The 27,370-nt window shown below is 41.7% G+C and overlaps 1 protein-coding gene across 1 annotated transcript in view; it reads left to right on the top strand.

The window, feature by feature from the left end:
* EVC2 (EvC ciliary complex subunit 2) overlaps nucleotides 1–27,370 on the top strand; it is a 321,014-nt gene that overhangs the window by 267,382 nt on the left and 26,262 nt on the right. The window contains exons 18-21 of the mRNA XM_073610268.1: nucleotides 3,271–3,461; nucleotides 9,944–10,031; nucleotides 18,665–18,861; nucleotides 25,378–25,479. Coding sequence (XP_073466369.1) covers nucleotides 3,271–3,461; nucleotides 9,944–10,031; nucleotides 18,665–18,861; nucleotides 25,378–25,479 — 578 coding nt within the window. The remainder of the gene's footprint in view (nucleotides 1–3,270; nucleotides 3,462–9,943; nucleotides 10,032–18,664; nucleotides 18,862–25,377; nucleotides 25,480–27,370) is intronic.

Here is a 27,370-nt window from a genome sequence, read left to right as displayed (position 1 = left end):
CGCTAAGTGGATTTGGCAAGTTAAAGTTCAGACTTATGATTTAAGGGGTAAGATTCCACCTTTCCAAGTCAAAGCGCACTCTACCAGGGCGGTCAGTGCTTCTTGGGCAGTGCATCACCAGGCCTCCATGGCTCAGATCTGTAAGGCCGCAACTTGGTCTTCAGTACATATATTCACCAAATTTTATCAGGTGGATGTAAGGAGGCATGAGGACATCACCTTCAGGCACAGTGTGCTGCAGGCAGCTGTATAAGTTCTCAAGTCTGGGGGTGCCCTACGGGCTGTCTCTCCCTCCCCTCATATAGCATTGCTATGGGACGTCCCACATAGTGATTACTATGGTGCTCTGTGTCCCATGATGTACGATAAAGGAAATAGGTTTTTATACCAGCTTACCTGTAGAATTCTTTTCTTTGGGTACATCATGAGACACAGAGGTACCTCCCCTCTTTTTGGGGTTTAGGTATGCTTTGCTACAAAAAGTGAGGTACTCCTGGAAGGAGGAGGGGTTATATAGGGAGTGAACTTCCTGTATTGGGTATACCAGTGTCCATCATCTGACGGTGCCTATATACACACATAGTGATTACTATGGTGCTCTGTGTCCCATGATGTACTCCAAGAAAAGGATTTTACAGGTAAGCTGTTATAAAAATCCTATTTTTTCAAGTTTGATCAATTATATTTTAAACACAAGTACCATTAGTGTGAGGAAAGCATACATTTTATTATGCTGCTTGTTCTATTTACTGCAGCATTAAAATTGCAGTTTTGGTACAAAAAATGTTAAGGTTATTTACGAAAGAAATAAAGGGTTTTTTGCATATATTTCATTTTTCTCATAATGCATCAGTAATTAAAAGTTATTACTGATTTAAATTAAAACAGATATACCCTAAACCACATATTTTTTAAACAGTAAATCCTTTAAGATAACTGTGTGTGTGTGTGTGTTTTATATTTTTTTTATTCCAACAAATCATTTAAAATAGAAACATGGAACAGGAGATGGAGCTGTTAAATAGTGCTTATACATGTTGAAATGAATGGATTAAGTGGTGAAATAAGAGCATGTCCTTGTTAATTGGGGGTTAACTCCCTGTGCACACAATAAACATTCCTCTCCCACTCACAAATCTGTCTGACAGGGAACTTACCTTTAGATATTAAAACACGGATGCTGCCTATTTTTGAATCGCCTTTACCCTAGCTTTATCCACAGCATTTATGTACTTACGGTACCTTATATAATTACTTCCTTCATAGTTCCCTATGATCAGACATCAGATGTTTAGCCCAATCACACTGGCCTGAGCACCCAGGAATCAGAAATCATCAATTATCTAAGCCATACTTTTGAAATGAATAGATTACTCTAGATCTTTCTCTAGTTTGTGGCTGACTTTCTCATAGTTGACTTTCTTATAGTTTGTGCTTTGGTGATCAAAGAGGAAGAAGTGCCAAAAGGCAGGCAGAGGGCAAAGGACTAATAACCAGTATAGCCTGTGGTCGCTCTGCAGCTGATCTTTTTTAATTACAGATAGAGATAGGGATGAGCCGAGCACCCCCCCGGTTTGGTTCGCAGCAGAACATGCGAACAGGCAAAAAATTTGTTCGAACGCGCAAACACCGTTAAAGTCTATGGAACACGAACGTGAAAAATCAAAAGTGCTAATTCAGGGTTAATATGCAAGCTATTGTCATAAAAAGTGTTTGGGGACCCGGGTCCTGCTCCAGGGGACATGTATCAATGCAAAAAAAAGTTTTAAAAACAGACGTTTTTTCGGGAGCAGTGATTTTAATAATGCTTAAAGTGAAACAATAAAAGTGAAATATTCCTTTAAATTTCGTACCGGGGGGTGTCTATAGTATGCCTGTAAAGTGGCGCATGTTTCCCGTGTTTAGAACAGTCCCTGCACAAAATGAAATTTCTAAAGGAAAAAAAGTAATTTAATGGAAAAAAGGGAAGGTTTGGGACTTTATATGAGGCCTGGGTGGGAGCCTCCATCCCTGTATCGAATACATTAAAAGGGAATTGGGACTTTAAATTAAGCGGTTGAAATGCGGAGGTGATGGTAGAAAATAGTTTTATTCAGATCAAAAAAGGGTGATAGATTTATTTCGTACATATACATATAAGCACAAGGTATAGACATAATGGTACAAAGGTATATATATAAATACATAAATAGGGATAAATTCATGGCAATCAATTGATGGTATACACAACAGCAATATGGCCTAAAATGTCAAAAACAGCATGCCCGACAATTTTTTAAAAATTTTGGCGCGGGGTTCCCCTTAATATCCATACCAGACCTTAAGGGCTTGGTATGGAATTTGGGGGGGACCCCCACACAATTAATTTTTTTTTTAATTTTGGTTCGGGGTTCCCCTTAATATTCATACCAGACCCAAAGGGCCTGGTAAGGAACTGGGGGGGATCCCATGCCGTTTTTTTCAATGACTTCTTTTATCTGTATTGCCGGGACCAACAATTCATTATAGCCGTGAGTACTTTTAAATTACTTTTTTTCCTTTATAAATATCATTTTGTGCAGGGACTATTCTAAACATGGGAAACATGCGCCACTTTGCAGGCATACTATAGACACCCCCCAGGTACGAAATTTAAAGGAATATTTCACTTTTATTGTTTCACTTTAAGCATTATTAAAATCACTGCTCCCGAAAAAACGGCCATTTTTAAAACTTTTTTTTGCATTGATCCTTGTCCCCTGGGGCAGGACCCAGGTCCTCAAAAACTTTTTATGACAATACCAAGCATATAAGCCTTTAAAATTAGCACTTTTCATTTCTCCCATAGACTTTTAAAGGGTGTTCCGCGGCTTTCGAATTTGCCGCAAACACCCCAAATTGCTATTCGGTGAACAGGCAAACACCCGATGTTCGAGTCGAACTTACATTCAACTCCAACATCGGGCTCATCCCTAATTACAGACATAAATACTTTGTTCTGCACTGTGTCTCTGTATGGAGGTGGCTATCTTGGTAGAGGCAGGGCTTTGCCTCCAGCAATAATAACATCGAGCAGCACAGCAGGGACATCACCAAATCTCACTGATGCTAGCAGAGGCAGCAGTCCCTTAATCGCACATTGCAGATATACAGCTACAAGGCTGCAGATACAGGTTCAGAGACAATACTGCTTAGACACAATTAACATTTCTAAATGTTCCCTATAACATAGAAAATCGTCACTTTTTGCCTTTAGTTTAACTTTATTATGTTTTCGCTTTCCACCTTTAGGAAGTAAAGGAGATGGATAAGACTTTGGAGACTTGGAAACAAAGAGAGACCACATCCACTAAATTGCAAGAAGAAGACCAGACCCAAGTTACTGCAGATGTATCTTGCGAAGACAATGACTTACCTGTATCGGCAACTCTGAGAAAGGCACTTAGCAGACGCAAATACTTCGCAAATCTCTACCGTGACAGGTAAGTAATTTTTTAGATAACTGACCATCACACTTGCCTACTATGGATGAGCAAACGTTTGTGGACACCCCTTAAAAATGAGTTTAGGTGTTTCCAGTGAATTGTAATGTTGACAGGCATTTTAGACCATTGTACTCCAGTGGCAACAGTTTAAGGAAGGTCCCTTTCTATTCTAGCCAGACTGTACCCTTGCCAGAACCATAATGACTTAGTTTGACTAAGTTTGACTAGTTAAGGGAGGAGGAACTTGATTGGCCTTCACAAAACCCCAACCTCAACTCTATTAAACACTTTTGCAATGAATTGGAACACTGATTGAGAGCCAGTTCTTCCCTCCCAACATTAGGTTCACTTTTCTTATAAATGTGTCCTTCTCCAGTACTGTATAATGCAGGCTGTTCCCTCACTTTGTCCCCTGCTGCTGCCATATCCTCTGCCACTACTTCCAGGTTGCCAGTCACTCACTTTGGCCATTGGGCGGCCACTGATGACGTATCGTTCACAGAAGTTACATTGTCCCTGGCACCTGACTTTATTCTCAACATCTTACAGATGCCAGGAGTGGGCCAGGGGTGTATGGTGCCCGGCACATGCACCACACAGTGTACAAATAAAATATAATAGAGCTAGGGCAAGAGGAAGAAGAGCAAGAGTCAAGAGGAAAAAGTTGGCAGGTTACATTTGATAAAAAACCTCCACCTCCTAGCAATGTTTTACATTTAGCATTTAGTTCTATGCTTATGAGTTTGGAATCGGACATTCAACAAGCTCATTTTGGTGTGATGGTCAGGTGTCTACAAAGTTTTGGCCACAAAGTTCAGCTGCATACAAAGGATCATTTTCTTATTTTACAAAGGGCCTATGCGCAGGCACAAAACTTCATCAAACTTGAATGTCTGACTTTAGGAAGGGAATAATTGCCAGAGATTATTGGCCATCTTTTAGGACCTTCATGAGATTTGGTTTGAAAATCAGCCAATTATTCCTGCTGATCTCTGCTGTGTGTACCTGCAGAAAACTATGAAAAGGAGAAAAGGACTAGCACCTCCATTAGCTTTTATTTATTTTTATTGAACATTTCTAAAACCACAAAACCCAGGGATTTCCATGATCAAATATCAATTTCAGTTTGAGGAAGTGGGGCGAAGTGCTGATCATTCAGCTGAAGTTTGGAGACATATTGGGCATTCCAGTGGAGTCTGTAATCATAAAAAAAAGTTAGAAACCCACGCTGTAAAAGATAATAGAAAGTATGTGAAGGATTATTGGATTTCAGTATATATACAGCCAGAGAAGAGATGAAGTGGCCAAACATGTGTTCTGCTATAGAGAATGCATCCAATGTACACACACATTTAGTGAATGTTTATACTGGTTAAAGTGTATCTATATCCAAAACTTTTATATATCTAAAGCCAATTTTCTTCTCTTACTTTTTGGATAGAGCAGAGAATTGATAAACCCATTGAAGAGTTTCCCCTTCACTTCCTCTCCGTTCAGAATATAAAATCATGCTTCTGTAACATAAATGCACTGACTACAAAAGTACATGAAAGAAAAAAAAGTGTTCAATAAAAATGTGGCTTTTCACTTGTTCAATGTAATCTTAAATATTTAAATCGCAAACAAAATAAAAAATGAAGCAGCAAAAAAATTGTTACCATTTCATTGTGCTGCTTCACCTGTGCAGTGCTGCTTCACCTGTGCAGTGCTGCTTCACCTGTGCAGTGCTGCTTCACCTGCCCAATGCAGAAAACAAAGATCTTCCATCTGACAGTGGGAACAACCCACCAGAGTTGATTGGCCTTTTAATTACAGAAGGTCACAAAAGCGCAGAATCCTTTTGAGAACCTAATGTAATCTGACAATTTTTCTTCTTGCAAACTTCATCTCCAGGATGACATAATCCAGGGGTGTCCAACCTTTTGACCTTCCTGGGCCACATTGGAAGAAGAGGAATTGTCTTGGGCCACACATAAAATACACTAACACTAAGGATAGCTGATGAGCAGAAAAAGTCGGGCAGATCACAAGTTAACAATCACTGATAAAGATAATTTACCTATCTGAGTAATACAACTTCATTTTTATATATATATATATATATATATATATATATGTGTGTGTGTATATATATATATATAAGTAAAAGAGGGCAACATAAAACAAGTGCGATATTTAACACTGTTTTTGATAAAATAATGCATCAATATCTGGTTGGATGGATATAGTAGCAATTCTTAATGAATTCTCAAGGTGCTCATTAGATATGTTGGTTCTAATTTTGCCCTTGATGTGTTTCTTCCTTGAAGATAGTTGCTCACAAATATACGTGCTGCCAAAAACTGATGACATGAATAAGGTGTGATTGAGTAGGATTGTTTTACTTAATAAAAAACTTATAAAAGTCCAGTAAAGGGACACTCAAATTTTTTTTTGACTGCATATGTTTGCAATATGTAAACACATTTTACAAAAAAAAATTCCCCCCAAAAAAATCAACATTTTTAAAGGCAAAATTCCCCCCCAAAAATCAAAATTTTTAAAGGCAAAACGTTTTCTTTAGTTTTGGATAGAGTGGAGGAGGATAAGAACACCTGTCAGTTTTTATTGTGGTCTGTGTACTCTTTAAGGAGATTGACTCTCTCTATTTGTCCTATTTACTATTAGAATTGAACATAAAATCCCAAATTTTGGGCTGTCCCATCTTCCAATGTTGACCCTAGTTGTGGTGGCCTAGGGGTCCCCAAGGGATTCCCCTAATTTGCAGGGATTTCCTCTCACTTCCTGTTTTGGCTATGGGACACGAAGTAAAGGTAAATCTCTCAAATGGGGCACAGATGGTAAAAAATAAACCAACAGGGGTTATAACCCTTCCTTAATCTATCCAAAGTGAAAAAAAAGTTTTATCTACAGTTCTACTTTTAGGTAAGTTATGATTTTCTGTTGGTCTACATTCATAGTCGTCTTGGACCACAGGTTGGACACCCCTGACATAAACCATAGTGTAATTCTTTTATATTTAATAAAACCATAGCGAGATTCTATTTATTCAAATGAACAATACCAACAAACAGATGCGCTCACTTAGGCTAAGTTCACACCTGTTTATTCTCTGAAAAGCGATCTGTGGTGTCAACTGGAACTATGGGGTTGATTTACTAAAACATGAAGAGTGCAAAATCTGGTGCAGCTTTGCATGGTAGCCAATCAGCTTCTAACTTCAGCTTGTTCAATTAAACTTTGACAATAAAACCTGAAAGCTGATTGGTTTCTCTGCAGAGCTGCACCAGATTTTGCACTCTCCAGTTTTAGTAAATCAACCCCACTGTGTTAAATTTGCTATGCCTGCAATGCAAAACATTTCAGGTGCAGGATGTGAACTGGCCCCTCCGGCTATATAGGATTTAGGTGGTTGGTCAGTAGGTGGTAAAACGAGGGTTCAATGTCCTGTTTTTACCACACTTATGTTGGCCCGTGTAAAGGAGGCCTAATGGCAAGTATATCAAGAACTATGTATATCACATTTGCTGCTATATCTCCAACATCCACAGGTACTGGCTGTTAACCATGCACACACTTCCAGTATAATTCATTAGGGAAAGAAATGTTTCCAGGCATACTGATTTTCATCACTTGACTTCAACAAGACGTTATTAGAAATCTCTCTAAGGCTGAGTTCACACTAGAACACATAGCGGCTCGCGCAGTCCGGTGCGTCTCCATTCACCATTTCAGGTTCAATTTCAGCCTGAATTTTTGGCTGAATTCGGACTTGAAACGGACCAAAAGACGCACAGGGCTCCTGTGCAATTCTCCATAGAACGCCGGTCAAAATCTCCTGCTATGCAAATTGGATGCAGGGAAACCTGTTTCCAATTTGCATAAGTGTGAATGCAGTCTAAAGTAAGAGACAAGACAGCCGTCACTGGAACAAGTGTACCAGTTGGAGGATCTCCTCTTTATTCTTGTTTTAAATAACTACAAATTTTGGATTTTCACTTTCATGCCTAGGGAAAATTGGTCACCATGACAAACAGAATTAATCTCCACAACGGGGACACAGACAGCAATAAAAGCTGACGAGTTCTAATCAAAGCTAAAAGATAAGTTTCAGCTTCAGATATAAAGTACTTCAACTTTATGTCACAGAGACACAACAAAAAGAGATTTCCCCTCACTTTCTATCATGGTGACAATGATCTCAATGACAAATGGAGCAGATAAATCTTTCCAGGATGGAAACAGATATAAATTACAGCTTTTTTTTTTCTAATTCTATATTTCGGGCACATCACATGAATAATCAATCAGGCAATAATACACATCTTAGTGAACCATGTAAATGGGAATAATTTGCGCCAACAGTCGAGCTAAACCGTGAAGAATATGACATCCCATAGAAGACATTACTTTCACATCAAATGCAAATCCTTTGCCTATTTTTAGGATATCATTCTTTACAGAAGTTTTAACCCTTCCCTTGACTTAAGATTAAAAGGTTCTTTTTGCGGACCTGATCATTCCTGATAAAATAGAATTTCTCATTTAGAGTGAGGGAAAAAAAGTATTTGATCTCCTGCTGATTTTGTATGTCTGCCCATTGACAAATGATCAGTCTATAATTTTAATGGTAGGTTTATTTTACCAGTAAGAGACATAATAACAACATAAATATCCAGAAAAACACATTTCAAAAAAGTTATAAATTGCATTTTAATGAGTGAAATAAGTATTTGACCCCTTCGTAAAACATGACTTAGTGCTTGGTGGCAAAACCCTTGTTGAAAATCAGAGGTCACTCCAGGACCCTAATGTGCTTCTTCTTGAAACCACTCCTTTGTTGCCTTGGCCATGTGTTTTGGGTCTTAGTCATGCTGGAATACCCATCTACGACCCATTTTCAATGCCCTGGGTGAGGGAAGGAGGTTCTCACTCAAGATTTGATGGTACATGGGGCTGTCCGTCGTCCCTTTGATGCGGTGAAGTTGTCCTGTACCCTTAGCAGAAAAACACCCCCAAAGCATAATGTTTGTACCTCCATGTTTGACGGTGGGGATGGTGTTCTTGGGGTCATAGGCAGCATTCCTCCTCTTCCAAACATAACGAGTTGAGTTGATGCCAAAGAGCTTGATTTTGGTCTCATCTGACCACAACACTTTCACCCAGTTCTCCTCAGAATCATTCAGATGTTCATTAGCAAACTTCAGAAAGGCCTGTACATGTGCTTTCTTGAGCAGGGGGACCTTGTGAGCATTGCAGAATTTCAGTCCTTCATGACGTAGTGTGTTACCAATTGTTTTCTTGGTGACTATATTCCCAGCAACCTTGAGATCATTAACAAGATTCTCCTGTGTAGTTCTGGGCTGATTTCTCACCGTTCTCATGATCATTGAAACTCCACGAGATGAGATCTTGCATGGAGCCTTAGACAGAGGGAGATTGGCAGTTATTTTGTGTTTCTTCCATTTGCGAATAATCGCACCAACTGTTGTCACCCTCTCACCAAACTGCTTGGCGATGGTCTTGTAGCCCACTCCAGCCTTGTGTAGGTCTACAATCTTGTCCTTGACATCCTTGGACAGCTCTTTGGTCTTGGCCATGGTGGAGAGATTGGAATCTGATTGATTGCTTCTATGGACAGGTGTCTTTCATACAGGTAACAAGCTGAGATAAGAAGCACTCCCTTTCTCAGCTCGTTACCTGTATAGAAGACACCTGGGAGCCAGAAATCTTGCTGATTGATAGGGGATTAAATACTTATTTCACTCATTAAAATGCAAATCAATTTATAACTTTTTTGGCATGCGTTTTTCTGGATATTTTTGTTGTTGTTCTATCTCTCACTGTTAAAATAAACCTACCATTAAAATTATAGACTGATAATATCTTTGTCAGTGGGCATACATACAAAATACGCAGGGGATCAAATACTTTTTTCCACTGACTGTATGGCTTTCACTTTCCAGCTTGATGGCCCTGAAAACGCCTGAACTCATACTTTTGGCTGTATAGTGTATATAGCAAAGGTTGAAGTAAATACAAACAAATACAGTAAATGATTTCCACCAAGAGGGCATGGTTTCTGGAGCATAGATAAGATGTTATGGGAGCTTATGGGGATATTGGGCGCTGACACCAGCTGTGGTCTTGTGAGGAAATTCACAAAGCCTGCACACTCTGACATCGACAAGAAATTGGTTTGAGATCCATTAGTATCGCATTTTACTCCCTATTCATGGTAAATTAAATGCTAATGGTTCATAGGTTTGATTTTTATCTGACAAACTCATAAGCATTGCACTTACGTATAAACCTTTCAGAAGCATTATAGCATTTTCTTGGTCAAGCTGTCAGTATCTGTTCTCCGGGAAGAGGACCAGTATTTTTCATTTGACAGTGGAGTGTACAGCAGGAAGAATAAGGGTCACTTATCCTACTTGAGACAATCACATTTATTTATTTCATTATGCTTTCTTTAGAATGCAGAAAGAGGAAATGGAGTATGCACTGGTGGAAGATCAAGAGGAAAGAGCCCAAGTGTATGCAATGCAAAGATTATACAACCAGGTACTGTTAAATAACTGCTCATAGAATGACATTGAAAGAAATGGGACTGCCCAAGGCACAAAATGCCATTTTAAAAGGCAACAAAATGACAAGAAGTAGGTATATTTTTATTTAGAAAAATTCATATTATAAAATATATTTAAAATATGCAGATTTAAAGGATTACTGTGATTTAAATGCTAAGTTCTCCTATGGAACATGTTACAACTGTATTTAGGGTGGAACATGTAACCTGTTCCAGCTCTTGCCTCCTCTCCCCCCCCCCCCCGATTACCGCCCCCCCCCCCACCTCTTTTCCTGACAGCAGGCGGGGGTTCATCTCCCTGCACCCTCTGTCACGTTTTAAATACAGCATGGCTGTGTAAGGCACCACCCACACAGCCACGTCATTAATTCATAGATTCCTGTGAATGAATAAACTAAGTACCATCTTCCATCACAGCAGACGGACTTTCAGTTTCAATGGGCTGCGGGGTGCTGATGAGCATTGACATGTCCTTTGTCCCCTCCTCGCACAGAAAGCCCATGCAGAGGTACGGACCAAAAGCCAGAGGACATGTCTGCAAATAAAAAAATAATACATCCACATTTTTGTTTTGCAATAATATGTGCGTTTATTATTTTTTCTGTAAACATGAACTTCTCCTTTAATTGCAGATCTGTTTGCTGTCATTGCCATTGCAGGATGCACACAAACATTAAATGGTACACCACATCTCAGCCTGCAACCTTGTGACCTCTGTTTACATTGCACTGGGCTGCTGACAAAGCCACTCTTGGCTACCACTAGAAGGGCTCTGCATCAGGATGAATAAGAATCTAGTGTCCCAAGAGCTGCCTAGGTTCAGCTGCAGGCCAAGGTGATAGGAACAAAATTGACTTTTCATGTAAAGAAATTATTTAGTTTTTTTTGTGTACCCTGCCAAGACAATGACAGTTAATGGAGCTGCACTTTGTTAATGTTAGTTAACCTTTACTTCAGACAGTTGATGAAGGTAACATGCTGAAAACAAATTATAGTAGAACTTAAAGTGAATGTAAACCCTCACATATACCCAGTAAAGTGAACAGTCTCAGATGATACACAGAGATAAAACTAATCTCCCTACATAAGTTTTACATGTATATCTGCTGTCTTCAGTTTTATATACTGTATAGAACATGCAAATTGTGTTAGAATTTTCTCTTCCCCATTCAGCAGTAGCAGTGTAGTGTTGGATTACACTGGGAGACAGCTGATTGGAGGAAAGGCACACACCCCCTCCAGATAGGCAGAGACTTTCATAGATGTTCTGTGAGTAGAGCAGCTTTCTGCTAATCTATTTATAGCACCCTCCCTGACACAAAATTCAGGCTGATTTTATCACATGTCGGAGAACTTGTCAGAAGTTATCATGCTGATAACAGAAGAACGGAGCAGGAGAAGGCCACAGAGCAGGTGAAAGCAACGGGACTTGCTTTAAAGAGAGATAAAAAAACACTGCAGATATACAGTATATGCCCAGCTCAAATTTCATGAATCGGGTTTACATCCACTTTAAAACGTTTTTTTTTCATTTCAAAAAGAGTAAGGGAGGGTTATAGCCCATCAGATTTTTTTTCCCCTTCACTTCCTGTCCCATAGCCAAAACAGCTAGAGCTAGTCTCCCCATCTGAAGTTTTTCTCTTTGATACTGTTCTGGTGTCAACCCAGAATTGGGGTTTTTGATTACTTTCACTTTTGATGATAATGGTAAAAAAAAGGGCATATAGAGAGGGTGAATCTCCCTAACATGGGCACAGACAGCAATAAGAACTGACAGGGGTTCGAATCCCTCTCCACTCTATCCAAAACTAAAAATATATATGTTTTTGCCTTTAGTTATGTTTTAAGGAGCAACTTTAACCACGATGGATTTCTTAGTTTTGGATCAAATTTGTAAGAGTTTAGTCCACTGCTGAAGTGCCAAAGTTCTTTTCCCACCCCCAGCATGCTCAAGCTACCTTTGTTCCTGGCCTTAAATATCCCCCAAAAATTTATAAAAAACTAATTCCTTCCTCAATTTAGGCCAATATGTATTCTTCTACATATTTTTGGTAAAAAAAAACGCAATAAGCGTATATTGATTGTTTTGTGCAAAAATTATAACGTCTACAAAATAGGGGATAGATTTATGCCATTTTTATAATTTTTTTTACTAGTAATGGCGGCGATCTGCGATTTTTAGAGGGATTGCAACAAACGGATCGGACACTTTTTTGGGACCAGTGTCAATTATACAGCGATCAGTGCTATAAAAATGCACTGATTACTGTATAAATGTCAATGGCAGGGAAGGGGTTAACACAAGGGCGATCAAAGGGTTAAATGTGTTCCCTGGGAGATGTTTCCAACTGTAAGGGGGCTGGGCTGACTGAAGGACTGAGATCGCTGTTCCTAGTCACTCTCAGCTCCCCTGTCAGAATCGGGATCCGCCATGTTTACATTGACAGATCCCCATTCTGCCGCTGTGTGGAGCGATCGCACGGCGCACCCCTGGCTTCGCACATTTTTTTTGGGACCGCAGGCTGGTAAGCGCCTGCTATATCTATTACACGAAGCGACGTATAATGACAGTGATTCGCGTAACAGAGCCAACCTGCCACAGTACAACTGCGGCGGCTGGTCTTTAAGTGGTTAATTGATCACCCCCACAAGGCTGATGCTAGAGTCCATCATGAAAGTAAAACATCTGGAACTGCAGGCTGATTTGCTTGACTAGTTTCAGACCTAGTTATCTGCTCTAATTTTTGGCCGGTATTAGTAGTATGTAGGACAGCATCCGGGGCTCAGTAGTAGGTAGGGCAACGTACAGAGGTCAGTAGGATGTAGGGCAGTGTACAGAGATCAGTATGATGTAGTACAATATACAGAGGTCAGTAGGATGTAGTACAATATACAGAGGTCAGTAGCTTGCAGAGCAGTGTACAGAGGTCAGTAGGATGTAGTACAATATACAGAGGTCAGTAGGATGTAGGGCAGTGTACAGAGGTCAGTAGGATGTAGTACAATATACAGAGGTCAGTAGGATGTAGGGCAGTTTACAGAGGTCAGTAGGATGTAGTACAATATACAGAGGTCAGTAGGATGTAGGGCAGTGTACAGAGGTCAGTAGGATGTAGGGCAGTGTACAGAGGTCAGTAAGATGTAGTACAATATACAGAGGTCAGTAGGATGTAGGGCATTATACAGAGGTCAGTAGGATGTAGGGCAATATACAGAGGTAAGTAAGATGTAGGGCAATATACAGAGGTCAGTAGGATGTAGTACAATATACAGAGGTCAGTAGGATGTAGGACAATATACAGAGGTCAGTAGGATGTAGTACAATATACAGAGGTCAGTAGGATGTAGGGCATTATACAGAGGTCAGTAGGATGTAGGTCAGTAGCTTGTAGGGCAGTGTACAGAGGTCAGTAGGATGTAGTACAATATACAGAGGTCAGTAGTATGTAGGGCAGTGTACAGAGGTCAGTAGGATGTAGGGCATTATACAGAGGTCAGTAGGATGTAGGTCAGTAGCTTGTAGGGCAGTGTACAGAGGTCAGTAGGATGTAGGGCAGTGTACAGAGGTCAGTAGGATGTAGTACAATATACAGAGGTCAGTAGGATGTATGAAATGCTATAAAAATGCACTGATTACTGTATAAATGTCAATGGCAGGGAAGGGGTTAACACAAGGGCGATCGAAGGGTTAAATGTGTTCCCTGGGAGATGTTTCCAACTGTAAGGGGGCTGGGCTGACTGAAGGACTGAGATCGCTGTTCCTAGTCACTCTCAGCTCCCCTGTCAGAATCGGGATCCGCCATGTTTACATTGACAGATCCCCATTCTGCCGCTGTGTGGAGCGATCGCACGGCGCACCCCTGGCTTCGCACATTTTTTTTGGGACCGCAGGCAGGTAAGCGCCTGCTATATCTATTACACGAAGCGACGTATAATGACAGTGATTCGCGTAACAGAGCCAACCTGCCACAGTACAACTGCGGCGGCTGGTCTTTAAGTGGTTAATTGATCACCCCCACAAGGCTGATGCTAGAGTCCATCATGAAAGTAAAACATCTGGAACTGCAGGCTGATTTGCTTGACTAGTTTCAGACCTAGTTATCTGCTCTAATTTTTGGCCGGTATAAGTAGTATGTAGGACAGCATCCGGGGCTCAGTAGTAGGTAGGGCAATATACAGAGGTCAGTAGGATGTAGGGCATTATACAGAGGTCAGTAGGATGTAGGAGGGGGGTCAGGAGAATATAGTATTTGGGTGTCAGAAGGGCACAGTATAGGGAGATCAGGAGGGCTGGGGTGTCGAGAGGGCATGGCAGTGGGGGAACAGGAGGGTGTGGTATTGGGAGATCAGGAGGGCTGGGGTTTCAGGAGGACATAGTACTGGGGGGTCAGGAGGGCATGTGCTTGGTGGATCAGGAGGGCTGGGGTGTTAGAAGGGCATAGTGCTGAAGGATCAGGAGGGCATGGTGCTGGAGGTTCAGGAGGGCATGGTGCTGGAGGTTCAGGAGGGCTGGGGTGTCAGAAAGGCACAGAAGTTGTTTTTAAATGCAGAGGCGCAGGGAAGCTGCAGTGGAAAATCTACATGCTGATCCCCCCAGCAATCCTCTCTCACCTTCCCACATTATATTACCCACCGCTTTAATCAGGGAGGAGGGCGCAACACTCAGTGGAAGAGCTTGGGTGTGTTCAGAAAGGAGCCCGCCTGAGCTATTCTATAGGCTTTCCCTGCCCCGTATCTGCACGTATGCAAGAGGCCGGAGCGGTCTCTGCAGCCTAGGATTGGGTGAGCGTGCGCCTGTGCCGCTCTGCCTCTCTAGGAAAAGGACAGGGTTGGCAACACTGGGACGTGTTTGCAAACTACCTGTCCGCGGTTGACGGGTAGATTGTGATCGACGGGTTGCTGACCCCCACTCTAGATCATACCTGTTACAAGATTTTGTTCACCATACTCTGTATAGGTTCTTCTATAGAAATATATGAACAACTCACTTGGATGGGGCATATTATCCAGCCTAGTACCCAAACATCAAGACCTGTATGATCGATTACTAGCAGCAACTCACACACACAAATCGATCAACCTCCTATGTTTTATTAATCTTTAGAACTGTTCTGCACCAGATGCATTGTTATACATTTTTCTGCATCTTCCAGACATAATGCATAGACATGTGTAAATGAACTGTTCTCAATGTGTTCCTGTTAATGTATTGAGTTGCAGTGCATTATATGGGATCATGTGTGCTATACACGTGATGATGTTTAGTATGTTAAAGCATTAACAATACAGTACTTTTTATCCTTTATTGCATGTAATTCATACTGATCTCCTCCAACCTTTTGAAAATATTCCATGAAGGGTAGTCACTGTGCACATGTAATGTATGTATGTAGCAGCATATACAGTTGTTGCAAATATACTTTGTAGCGTGTGTTTTTTTTTAGTCAGAGGGATTGGAAGTGTATGTAAACTCCCAATCTCCTTTTCAGTATGTTTAGCATCATGCCTCACTGTATGCAGTTTTTTGTGAATATGTTGTAAAGTGTACTAATTAGAGATCCTACCAGTAACAGCACTTCCTGTTGCAAGGTAACAATGCTAACACACTACCTCAATATCAGAGAAAAAGAAGGGAAATTGGGACTTTAAACCTCTACCTCAATATCAGCAGCATGTTTAGTCTTTCATGTACGCTGTTTATGTTAAGCTGCTTAAAGTCCAACTCCAGGAAAATTAAAAATGTTCCCTTGCAGTGGAGCTGTGCCTGCACTGCAAGGGCTGATTGCTCATTTAGGTCTTCGGGACTTCGGGAAGAAGATTTACTTATCTATTTCTTGACTCCTCCACGCTGCTAGACCAGTCCTGGCAGGATCTTCTTCCCAACGGTCCTGACATCATCAAGACCAATGCAGGATCAATATCCCTGCATCAGCCACGATGAAGTCAAGGCACAGTCCAACAGTGGAGCCAGGGTAGCGGAGAATCGGGTAATTTTAAAGTGTTCACCTTTACAGAAAATCTGTAAAGGTGACCTAACACTGGACCCCCTCCCTACCCCACCCCACATGCACTTACCTCCCATGATCCTAAGCTGCCAGTGTTCCGTCAAGCCACTCCACTGGTCCAGGGATTTGAAATCCTTGCCGCTTTCTTTCCTCTGTGTCCAGCGCTGCCAGGACTGACCAGACAGATTCAAATTAGTCAGCACCGTCGCATGGATGGCGCTGGCCAATCACAACCTGTCTGGTCTGTCTTTGCAGCTCTGGACAGAGAGGAGAGAAAGCAGCGGGAATTTGAAATCCCCAGAACGATGGAGCAGCTTGCAGGAGCGTGACAGCTAAGGATCGCGGGAAGTAAGTACAGTGGGGACAGGGAGGGTGGGGAGGGGGTCCAGTGTTAGATTTTCTTTAATGGTTATCTAACCCTTTAAGTGCTTCTCCTCTCCCCTACACTAAACAAGTAGTTAACCCTTGTATTGCAGGTGTAGCCCCAGTAGTAGTTGGGCTTGAAGTTGGCTGTTAGGATGTCTATTTGATAGATCTGCTAAACAGCCCAACAGCCAACTGAATTATAGTACCCAGTAGGTAATGACATGGTATTGTTAACCTGCAACAGAAAGTACTGTTGTGATCAGAATCTCCAAGTATTTTGCGTAGCGCTGCCTCGTAGGAACTGCTTGAAAAGATGCGTCTTCTGTTTTTAGCCCCTCTGACACACCAGGTTGAGTGTGCAAACATACAATATCACAGGAATTCACAGAAAGTAATACTTAGTACCCAACAGTAGTGCTATATCAAAGAACACTGGCACCAAACCAGGTTGTAAAGGCAAACCTAATATATTGTCACCCAATGTGGTTGGTAACTAAGCAAGCATAAAATGGATTAACAATGGAAATAGCAGAATTTAGCATACAAACTGCTTAAGGCAGGGTTCACACTGATGGGGATTGGATGCGGGTTTCCACCGCATCCAATTTGCAGGACGGGAATGTGACTGGCTCTCAATGGAGCCGGTTCACACAGCTCCAGGGCGGCCATGGAGCTCACTGGAAAAGGGTCCTGTGTGTCTTTGGCTCTGTTTCAGGTACAAATTCAGCCAAAAATTCAGACCTGATTGACACCTGTAATGGTGTACAGGGACGCACCAGACCCCTGCTGTGAGCCACGGCTGCAGCTAGTGTGAACCCAGCCTAACAGTAGGGACTAGACATAAGATGACATTTGGTGCCCAGATCAGCATAAACAGTAGCAACGCCACTTCAAATGCAGCAGTGAGCAGTAGTAAAGTTTAATCTACAGAGTGCTAGAACTATACTTCTAAAGTGCATTTATGCCAGCAATGCTAGTCCTCAACCAACTGGGCTGGGTATGCTCTGTCCAAAAGAAAAGGAGGATGGTAGTGGAGGGGCCAGGAGAACAATGGGGGCTTGCAGAATAATTATTATGGGAGGGGCAGTCTTTGGAGATGTTCTTCTGACGGCTATCGTTGGGGCCCTTTAAGAGCATTGGTGCAATTTTTACCACAGTCCCAGTTAACCTTCAGTATAGGTATGGTATAGTAGTCTCGGCAGCGGTGCAAAGTAGATGTGGTTCAGATTTGGTAAAAGTTCGGTATAATGCAGTATAGGGTTGGTATAGGTGCAATCTAGGTTTGAAATATGTGCGGCATAGAGTGCAATATTGGGTATGGTTTCGATTGGGTATGCTTGGTGTCCTGCTCTCAGTGGCTCAGTCCTTGCTAGCAGTATCAGCAATGGGTCGAATTGCCCTCTCACCAGTTCCCTCAGTCTCTTCCCTGAAAGATTCTGATGATCAGTGGTGAACTGAAATAAGGTGAGTGGATGCTGTAATGTGGGTGATGCTGTGCTGCCCCCCTGGTGTACTTACTTCCCAGTCTTGTGCTCTGATCTCTGCTGGTATGGTCTCCCACTGGCAGGCGAATATCTAGACAGAGGTGCTCTCTCTAACTACCTCAGTGCCAAGAGGAAGAACTTTCCCAGGCCGTTTAATAAAAATAATCTCTCCACCCCTTCTACTGCACAGTGACTATTGAGTCTGTAGTGTAAGGAGCCTATTCATCCCATTATATGGTTGCCGTCTCAAATTACAACTCCTAGGATTCTTAGTGCTCATAGAAGTCTATGGGCTTGCTTGGCTTTAGATCTCCTCCTCCCGATTGGAGGAGAATGGTGCAGCATAACATCAGTATCGCAGTAGAAGGGGAGAGAAATATAAGGTAATGTCTCCTTCTCCATATTGCTGTAGCTCAGCACCTGGCTACATTTGCATCAATTTCAGGAAAGGATATTTGCATACTGTAAGACATGATGCCAGACCTACTGAAAAATAGAATTTGGGTTTACATACATTTTTAATACTTTTTTCACAAGCATATCAAGTGACCTGTTGTATTAGACTATAATAACTCCTACTGGAGTTCTTCCTCAATTGAATATTACACATCTCTGAATTAAAGCCTGAGAAGACTTCACCCAGTTATTTATTTTACTAATACTTGTTATTCACTGACATCATTGTGGCAAATAAGTGACGATTAATTTTGTCTGACAGTGACTGCCTGACATGCTGCCATTAATTCCCTCCAGGGCACCCGATTGGCAGCTTATCTGACTAAACGATCCCTGGTACCAGAGGGCATGTTGCATCGAGTACTCAGCCTATTGCTTCCTGCGAGCTCAGAGAGTGAAATCTCCTCCCTGCTTCATTCACTGGGCCATAAATATTCAGACCGAGTTCCAGAAACTGGCAGCATTGAGGATGGAGCTGACAGCTGGAGGAAGAGGTAAGAGCCTGTCAGTTTCTGCTAGCAAAAATCCAATTGCATTGCATTGTATTGTTTCAGGGGTGAAAAAAAAAAAATCTATCCTTGGGCTGATAACACAATGTCAACACTCCGCAGGACTCCTAACGAGAAACGATAATTGTTTGCCTGCTTTTTCCTCTGAACATTAACTTTGAATTACCCTTTTACTAGTCAAGGATTCACCTGGGATTACCGAATGTTATTGAAGTGCCATTACCTGCTCTCTACATCTCTACATGTGCTATGTTCAGACAAATAAGAAAGCTCCATGATATGATGGGCTGATGAAAGAAAAAAGAGGCCCATGGTAGCTGATAAGAAATCCAAGTGTAATTTTTGTGTTTTGGGTTACATCGCCAGACCAGCCTTCTTCAAGCAAGGTGCTGTTCAGGTTCTTCAGGGGTGCCATTAAAAAAAACGTAAAAATTGCCCCATATAAAAAGAAATATAAGAAGAAAAATGCAGCGCTATAAATTAATAAGTGCAATACGTGTAAAGTCTCTATGAACGGTTATGAAGGTGCATAAATTATAATGTGACAGTTTGATATGAATGAAACCACAGATATATAAATATATAAATAAGGTGTCCTTGTAAAAATATACAATAAAAAATCCGGGTGCAGATAATCAGCTACTGTATGTCAAAATATCACCCTTGGTGTCTTGCCTCCACCAAATATACAAGATGCAAACCCACCAGAGCCTAAAAAATGCCCAAAAAATTTCTAAATGCTGGCAGGTGGCTCAAACCTGCCTCTTTTGTTACACAAACCACAAGATTTTATTATCTAGCTTTACAATCTTGGGCACCATGCAGAACAACCACTGGCATCCTAACAACTGATGATGTCACAGTTGATAAGAAGCACGTCAGGCACCTGCGGTCTTTGTTTACCTCTATCCATTAGCACTGGTGTCACAGTAGAGAAATGCTGGAATGCTGTTCAGTACCAGTGTGCAAAGGTATATTTGTGTTGTTAAAAAAAAAACACTTCTAATGTTGGGTGCCATGTGTGTGGATGCTGCTGCGATATATAAAACTATAAAGCTTTTTTTTCTTACATTTTAAAGTGGGGTGCATAATTTTAAAGAATTCCTTCATTGAAAAAAAGTTGACAAACTACTCTTGAACAGGGGTCTCCAAACTTTCTAAACAAAGGGCCAGTTTACTGTCCGTCAGACTTTAGAGGTTCCGGACTGTGGCCAGTGGGAGAAGAAAATGTTCTGGCAACCAATGCCCTGTTTTTGATATTAGGGCTAGTAATAGTGCCCCATTATTGGTGTCAGTGCGAGGTCTAGTACCCCATTGTTGGTGTCTGTGGCAAGAACTATGCCCCACTGTTGATGACAGTGGGGGGAGGATAATGCCCCAAGAGCCATATAAGATCAAGCAAAGGACTGCACCTGGCTGCCCTAGATCAAGGGTCTCCGTACTGCGGCTCAGGGGCCAGATGTGGCCCTTTGCTTGCCTTTATCCGGCCCTTGGGGTACTATTTATCCCAATGATATTAAACACTAATATGCCATCTGACACCAACAATTGGGTATAATTCCTGCCACTTACATCAATGTGATGCTATTTTTCCCACTGACACCAACAATAGTGCACTATTCCTCACCCTAATACCAAAGACGGGCACTGTTTACTCCCACTGATGCCAGAAAAAAAAAATTCTGTTCCTGCTGGTCACAGTCCGGCCCACCTAAAAACTGAAGGACAGTAAACTGGCACTTTGTTTAGAAAGTTTGGAGACTCCTGCCCTGGGCCATTCATTTTAACAAAAATCTTTCCATAAGGTTATATGTGCATTTAACATATTTAAAGCAGACCTTTCCCCTATTTTACTAAAATTCACATCAGCATGCATGTCTGAAATCACCAAAAACTGTATTTTATTTTTTATTCTTTTGTGTCTTTATTTACCATATATACTTGAGTATAAGCCGAGTTTTTCAGTACATTTTTTGTGCTGAAAATGTCCCCCTCGGCTTATACTCGAGTCAAGCACTTTTCTGCAGCAGAGAATGACATTTTCCAAACCGACTTTGGGGCCCCGTATCTCAGGGCCACTTGGCGCTTGGAACCCTAAATTTGGTGTGCAAACCCAGTGGAACTAGCACTACAACATATCCAAACCCCAAAGTTGGTTTGGAAAATGTCATTCTCTGCTGCAGAAAAGTGCTTTAAATATGTTGTAGTGCTAGTTCCACTGGGTTTGCACACCAAATTTGGGGTTCCTAGCACCAAGTGGCCCCGAGATACGGGGCCCCAAAGACGGTCAACTGTTTCCATCTGCAGCAGTGTCATTTCATTTCGGGACCCTTTGGGTCCAGAGCCCCCAAATTTTGGCTGATCTAGGAACCCTTAACTACCGAGTTTGAAGTCTGGGGGACCTATGGCTGCAAATGGGCACAGTGAGGCCTGCAAATGGGACCCTCTTTTGCACTTACAGTAGCTGCACATTTCATCACCCTAGGCTTATACTCGAGTCAATCATTTTTCCCAGTTTTTTGTGGTAAAATTAGGTGCCTCGGCTTATATTCGGGTCGGCTTATACTCGAGTATATACGGTACTTACTTCCACTTCCTGGTTTCCCTGAAGGCACTGATGGTGTAGTCCTGGCTGCACTGATGCCCCCTGGGAAGGCAACATCATCAGTGCCTTCAGGGATATCTCGTACCTTATCTGCAAGATTTTGCAAGATCTCACAATATTGTTGTACTGTGCATGCAGGGTATGATGGTGCACATGACATCTTGTGGCTCATCTCACGCATCTGTTTAATTAAAAAAAAAAAAAAAAAAAAAAGCCTTCTCCCAAGATCTCACAATATAGATGGCGTAGGTTTTAAGTGGTGTGATCAGGCACAGATATGCAGATCAGACTGACTCCATCTGATAAGCGCCTGTACAGACGCTTGCCAGAGGGAGATTGAACTGGGAGAAGCTGCCTCCTCCCTTTGCCTGGTTGATCAGAGGGGAGGAGGTAACCCGCAGGTTTCCACTGATGAGACACTCGCCAGAGGTTGTGGGCAACTTTCTGCTACTCTGCTGCCTGCATTTTTTTTCTCCCTCCGGTGCTCACTTCCTATAGCTATGCAGCTTTATCTAGCTGTATCACTCCTTGAACAGTGACAATGTGCTGGGTGTGTGCTGTCACCATGCAATATATGCCATGCATATTTTATCAGGCCCTGTGTTTCCTCTGCAATAACCTCTGTTAACAAATTACTTTAGAATTTATACTGAACTGCACATGCAGTTGGAGGGCTTGTTAGAAACAGGGTATTTTACTTAGCTGAAAAGAGGTTTGTAAAGGGCATTAGCACTAAACATACCCAAGTGCAAAAAAGGGGGTCACTGGTGCAACTGCCAAAAAAAAAAAAAAAAAAAAAAAAAACAATAGGCAGGAAATGATAAACAAATTAGAGGAGTCTATTTAGTCCTTGAGAAAAGTCCATAAAAATCACAGTGGCACAAAGTTTATATTCCAGCAGCGTCAGCAGTCCCGCTTCTAAGCAGGATCTGGGGAGGCTCCCACCAGCAAACCATGTATAAACAGGAAAAAGAATGGGAGAAAAGTGCCACTACATAAGTGTAGCATTTATTAAAACATATTGGTGTAATAAAAAAAAAAAATATATATATATATATATATATATATATATATATATATATATATATATATATATATATATATATATATACACTCACACTTAAAAGACATTAAAAAGTATATCAAAAAGTCTCCACCAGGTGGTCAATGGTTTGCAAGCCCTCCATGTGGATGTGAAGGTGCTTGGAACCAGGACGTTGACCAGGGGAACACCAGGAAGAGCTGGCAAAAGCAGCAGACCGAGAGTGTATATCACATGGATGATACCAACGTGAACAGCAGGAAAGTGTTGCAGGCCCACGAAATGGCCGTAATGATGTCAGGTGTGATGTCAATGGGAATGGTTGTGCATTTCGGGGTGTGGCACCCTTTTTGCATAACCCACGCCCATCAACGATCATACATGACATCTTTATGGCCATTTTGTGGGCCTGCAACACTTCCCTGCTATCCACATTGATATCAGCCATGTGATATACACTCTCGGTTTGCTGCTTTTGCTGGCTTGTATTTTCCATCAGCCTCTTGTGATTCCCTTTGCAGCAGCGCTCAGACTGGAAGAAGGAGGGGGACAGCATTGCCTGCCAATCAGCTATGTTGAATGCACATGTGGTGGACGTGGGACATGCTGACAGGAGGAAAGAGAGCAGTGTGAGAAGAGCTGTGAACTGCTTCTTCACTGTCCAATCACAGACTAGAAGCAGGGACATGACCTAGCTTTATTGCTTAGCTGCAGCAGATGAAAATTTAGGTCACCAACCTTTCTGTAGTGTCTAATAGTATAAATCTCAGCACTGGATGGAGAATTACTGCTCCAATATATGTTTTTAAATTGTGTATTTAGCAGTTTTGCTGGCGTTAAATTTAATGATTTTATTGATGTATACAGATGTTTATATCGATACACTATAATGTCAGAAGTATTCTGACGTCTGTCTTTACACACACACATGAACTTTAATGGCATCCCAGTCTTAGTCCGTAGGGTTCAATATTGAGTTGGCCCACCCTTTGCAGCTATAACAGCTTCAACTCTTCTGGGAAGGCTGTCCACAAGGTTTAGGAGTGTGTCTATGGGAATGTTTGACCATTCTTCCAGAAGTGCGTTTGTGAGGTCAGGCACTGATTTTGAATGAGAAGGCCTGGCTCGCAGTCTCCGCTCTTATTCATCCCAAAAGTGTTCTATAGGGTTGAGGTCAGGACTCTGTGCAGGTCAGTCAAGTTCCTCCACCCCAAACTCACTCCTCCATGTCTTTATGGACTTTGCTTTGTGCACTGGTGCGCAGTCATGCTAGAACAGGAAGGGGCCATCTCCAAACTGTTCTCACAAAGTTGAAAGCATGAAATTGTCCAAAATGTCTTGGTATGCTGACGCCTTAAGAGTTCCCTTCACTGGAACTAAGGGGCCAAGCCCAACCCCTGAAAAACAACCCCACACCATAATCCCCCCTCCACCAAATGATTTGGACCAGTGCACAAAGCAAGGTCCATAAAGACATAGATGAGCACGTTTAGGGTGAAGGAACTTGACAGGCCTGCACAGAGCCCTGACCTCAGCCCGATAGAACACCTTTGGGATGAATTAGAGCGGAGACTGCGAGCCAGGCCTTCTCATCTACATCAGTGCCTGACCTCACAAATGCTCTTCTAGAAGAATGGTCAAACATTCCCATAGACACACTAATGGGGCGTACACACGGTCGGACTTTTCGGCTACAAAAGTCCGACAGCCCGTCCGACAAACTTTCAACGGACTTTTGGCGGACACACAAAAGTTCGACGAATTCGTACGTGATGACGTACACCGGACTAAAATAAGGAAGTTGATAGCCAGTAGCCAATAGCTGCCCTAGCGTGGTTTTTTGTCCGTCGGACTAGCATACAGACGAGTGGATTTCTGGGTCCGGCGGAGTTACGACGTAAAGATTTGAAGCAAGTTCCAAATCTAAAGTCCGTCAGATTTGCGACTGGAAAAGTCAGTTGAAAGTCCGGGGAAGCCCACACACGATCGGATTGTCTGCCGGATTTGGTCCGTCGGCGTCCTTCGGACTTTTGTAGCCGAAAAGTCCGACCGTGTGTACGCCCCATTAATCTTATGGACAGCCTTCCCAGAAGAATTGAAGCTGTTATAGCTGCAAAGGGTGGGCCAACTCAATATTGAACCCTACAGACTAATGCTGCGAACACACGATCGGACATTCCAACAACAAAATCCATGTTTTTTTTCCGACGGATGTTGGCTCAAACTTGTCTTGCATACACACGGTCACACAAATTCCAAACGTCAAGAACGCGGTGATGTACAACACATACGACGAGCCGAGAAAAATTAAGTTCAATAGCCAGTGCGGCTTTTCTGCTTGATTCCGAGCATGCGTGGAAATTTTGTGTGTCGGAATTGTGTACACACGATCGGAATTTACGACAACGGATTTTGTTGTTGGAAAATTTGAGATCCAGATCTCAAATTTTGTTTGTCGGAAATTCCGACGGAAAATGTCCCATGGAGCCTACGCACGGTCGGAATTTCAGACAGCAAGCTCCCATCGAACATTTCCCATGGGAAAATCCGACCGTGTGTACACGGCATAAGACTGGGATGCCATTAAAGTTCATGTGTGGGTAAAGACAGGTGTCACAATACTTTTGACAATATAGTGTCTGCATAGTTTTAACAAGCATTTGTATAATACTGGCACTGCATGTATTTATATTAATCAGTAAACCATTGTATAATCTATTTTAGTTTAGTTCGTTTTGCTGAATCATTGTAGATTTGATACATGTTGTAAAGAAAAATGAAGCATCTAGTTGGGTGTGAAATTGCACAATTTACATCCTTCCACTTGGTAATGTTACTTTTCTGTATACTGCAGGAAACATCAGGATCTGTGGGTGGCTATGGAGAAGCAGATCAGGGAAAGTCTGGCCAGCCAAGACGAGGAGAAAAACACATTTTCCCTAAGAAAGAAGAGAAGGTGAGTAGGGATACGGTGGATTGTCGTCACCAGCCGCGTGTCGCGGGCGGCGGTGGTGCTTCACGTGTTGTATGGCTTTATAATAATACATCTGTGCACTTTGCTATAATCATTTGCCTGCTTTTTACTAACTGTAGATGCCAGGTAATAGCAGGCTATTTCCCTTGTCAATGAAAGATTTTGCCTGCAAGCAGTGTCTGTCTTTCAGACAACAACATTGGAGATCTGAAGTAAACACCGTGCATTGTAAAATCTCACCAGCAATTTCTAGAGAAAAAAAAATTGATTTCTCCACATGACAAGAATTGTTATCTGTGTATGTACGTGCCACGGTCTATGTTTTCTCAGTATTTACTGTATGTGTCTTGGAATATATAGGGAAACACTGTGACATTGCTTTCTTATAGCCTTGCTGTTCCCGATTCAGGCTCTGTGCACACTAGCAATTCTCATAAACTCAAAAAAGGGTATAAAAAAAAAAAAAAAAACACGATATAAACCACTTCAGCCCTGGAAGGATTTACCCCCTTCCTGACCAGAGCACTTTTTACAATTTGGCACTGTGTCGCTTTAACTGCTAATTGCGCGGTCATACAAATCTGTACCCAAACAAAATTTGTGTCCTTTTCTTCCCACAAATAGAGCTTTCTTTTGATGGTATTTGATCACCTCTGCGGTTTTTATTTTTTGCGCTATAAACGGAAAAAGACTGAAAATTTTGAAAAAAAAAACTGATATTTTCTACTTTTTGTTATAAAAAAAATCCAATAAGCTCAATTTTAGTCATACATTTAGGCCAAACTGTATTCAGCCACATGTTTTGGTAAAAAAAAATGTCAATAAGCATATATTTATTGGTTTGCGCAAAAGTTATAGCGTCTACAAACTAGGGTACATTTTCTGGAATTTACACAGCTTTTAGTTTATGACTGCCTATGTCATTTTTTGAGGTACTAAAATGGCAGGGCAGTACAAAACCCCCCCAAATGACCCCATTTTGGAAAGTAGACACCCCAAGGAAATTGCTGAGAGGCATGTTGAGCCCATTGAATATTAATTTTTTTTGTCCCAAGTGATTGAATAATGACAAAAAAAAAAAGTTGTCACTAAACGATATATTGCTCACACAGGCCATGGGCATATGCAGAATTGCACCCCAAAATACATTCAGCTGCTTCTCCTGAGTATGGGGATACCACATGTGTGGGACTTTTTGGGAGCCTAGCCACGTACGGGGCCCCGAAAACCAATCACCGCCTTCAGGATTTCTAGGGGCGTAAATTTTTGATTTCACTCCTCACTACCTATCACAGTTTTGAAGACCATAAAATGCCAGGACAGTTCAAACCCCCCCCAAATGACCCCATTTTGGAAAGTAGACGCCCCAAGCTATTTGCTGAAAGGCATGTTGAGTCCATGGAATATTTTATATTTTGCCACAAGTTGCGAGAAAATTACAAACTTTTTTTTTTTTGCACAAAGTTGTCACTAAATGATATATTGCTCAAACATGTCATGGGCATATGTGGAATTACACCCCAAAATACATTCTATTGCTTCTCCTGAGTATGGGGATACCACATGTGTGGGACTTTTTGGGAGCCTAGCCGCGTACAGGGCCCCGAAAACCAATCACCGCCTTTAGGATTTCTAAGGGCGTAAATTTTAGATTTCACTCCTTACTACCTATCACAGTTTTGAAGGCCATAAAATGCCAAGATGGCACAAAACCCCCCAAATGACCCCATTTTGTAAAGTAGACACCCCAAGCTATTTGCTGAGAGGCATGGTGAGTATTTTGCAGCTCTCATTTGTTTTTGAAAATGAAGAAAGAAAATACTTTTTTTTTTTTGTCTTTTTATAATTTTCAAAACTTTGTGACAAAAAGCAA

This window comes from Aquarana catesbeiana, linkage group LG01 (assembly GCF_042186555.1).
Source record: "Aquarana catesbeiana isolate 2022-GZ linkage group LG01, ASM4218655v1, whole genome shotgun sequence".
Lineage (NCBI taxonomy): Eukaryota > Metazoa > Chordata > Amphibia > Anura > Ranidae > Aquarana > Aquarana catesbeiana.
The sequence above is the reverse complement of the archived record's forward strand: the minus strand, read 5'-3'. Positions and strand labels throughout refer to the sequence as shown.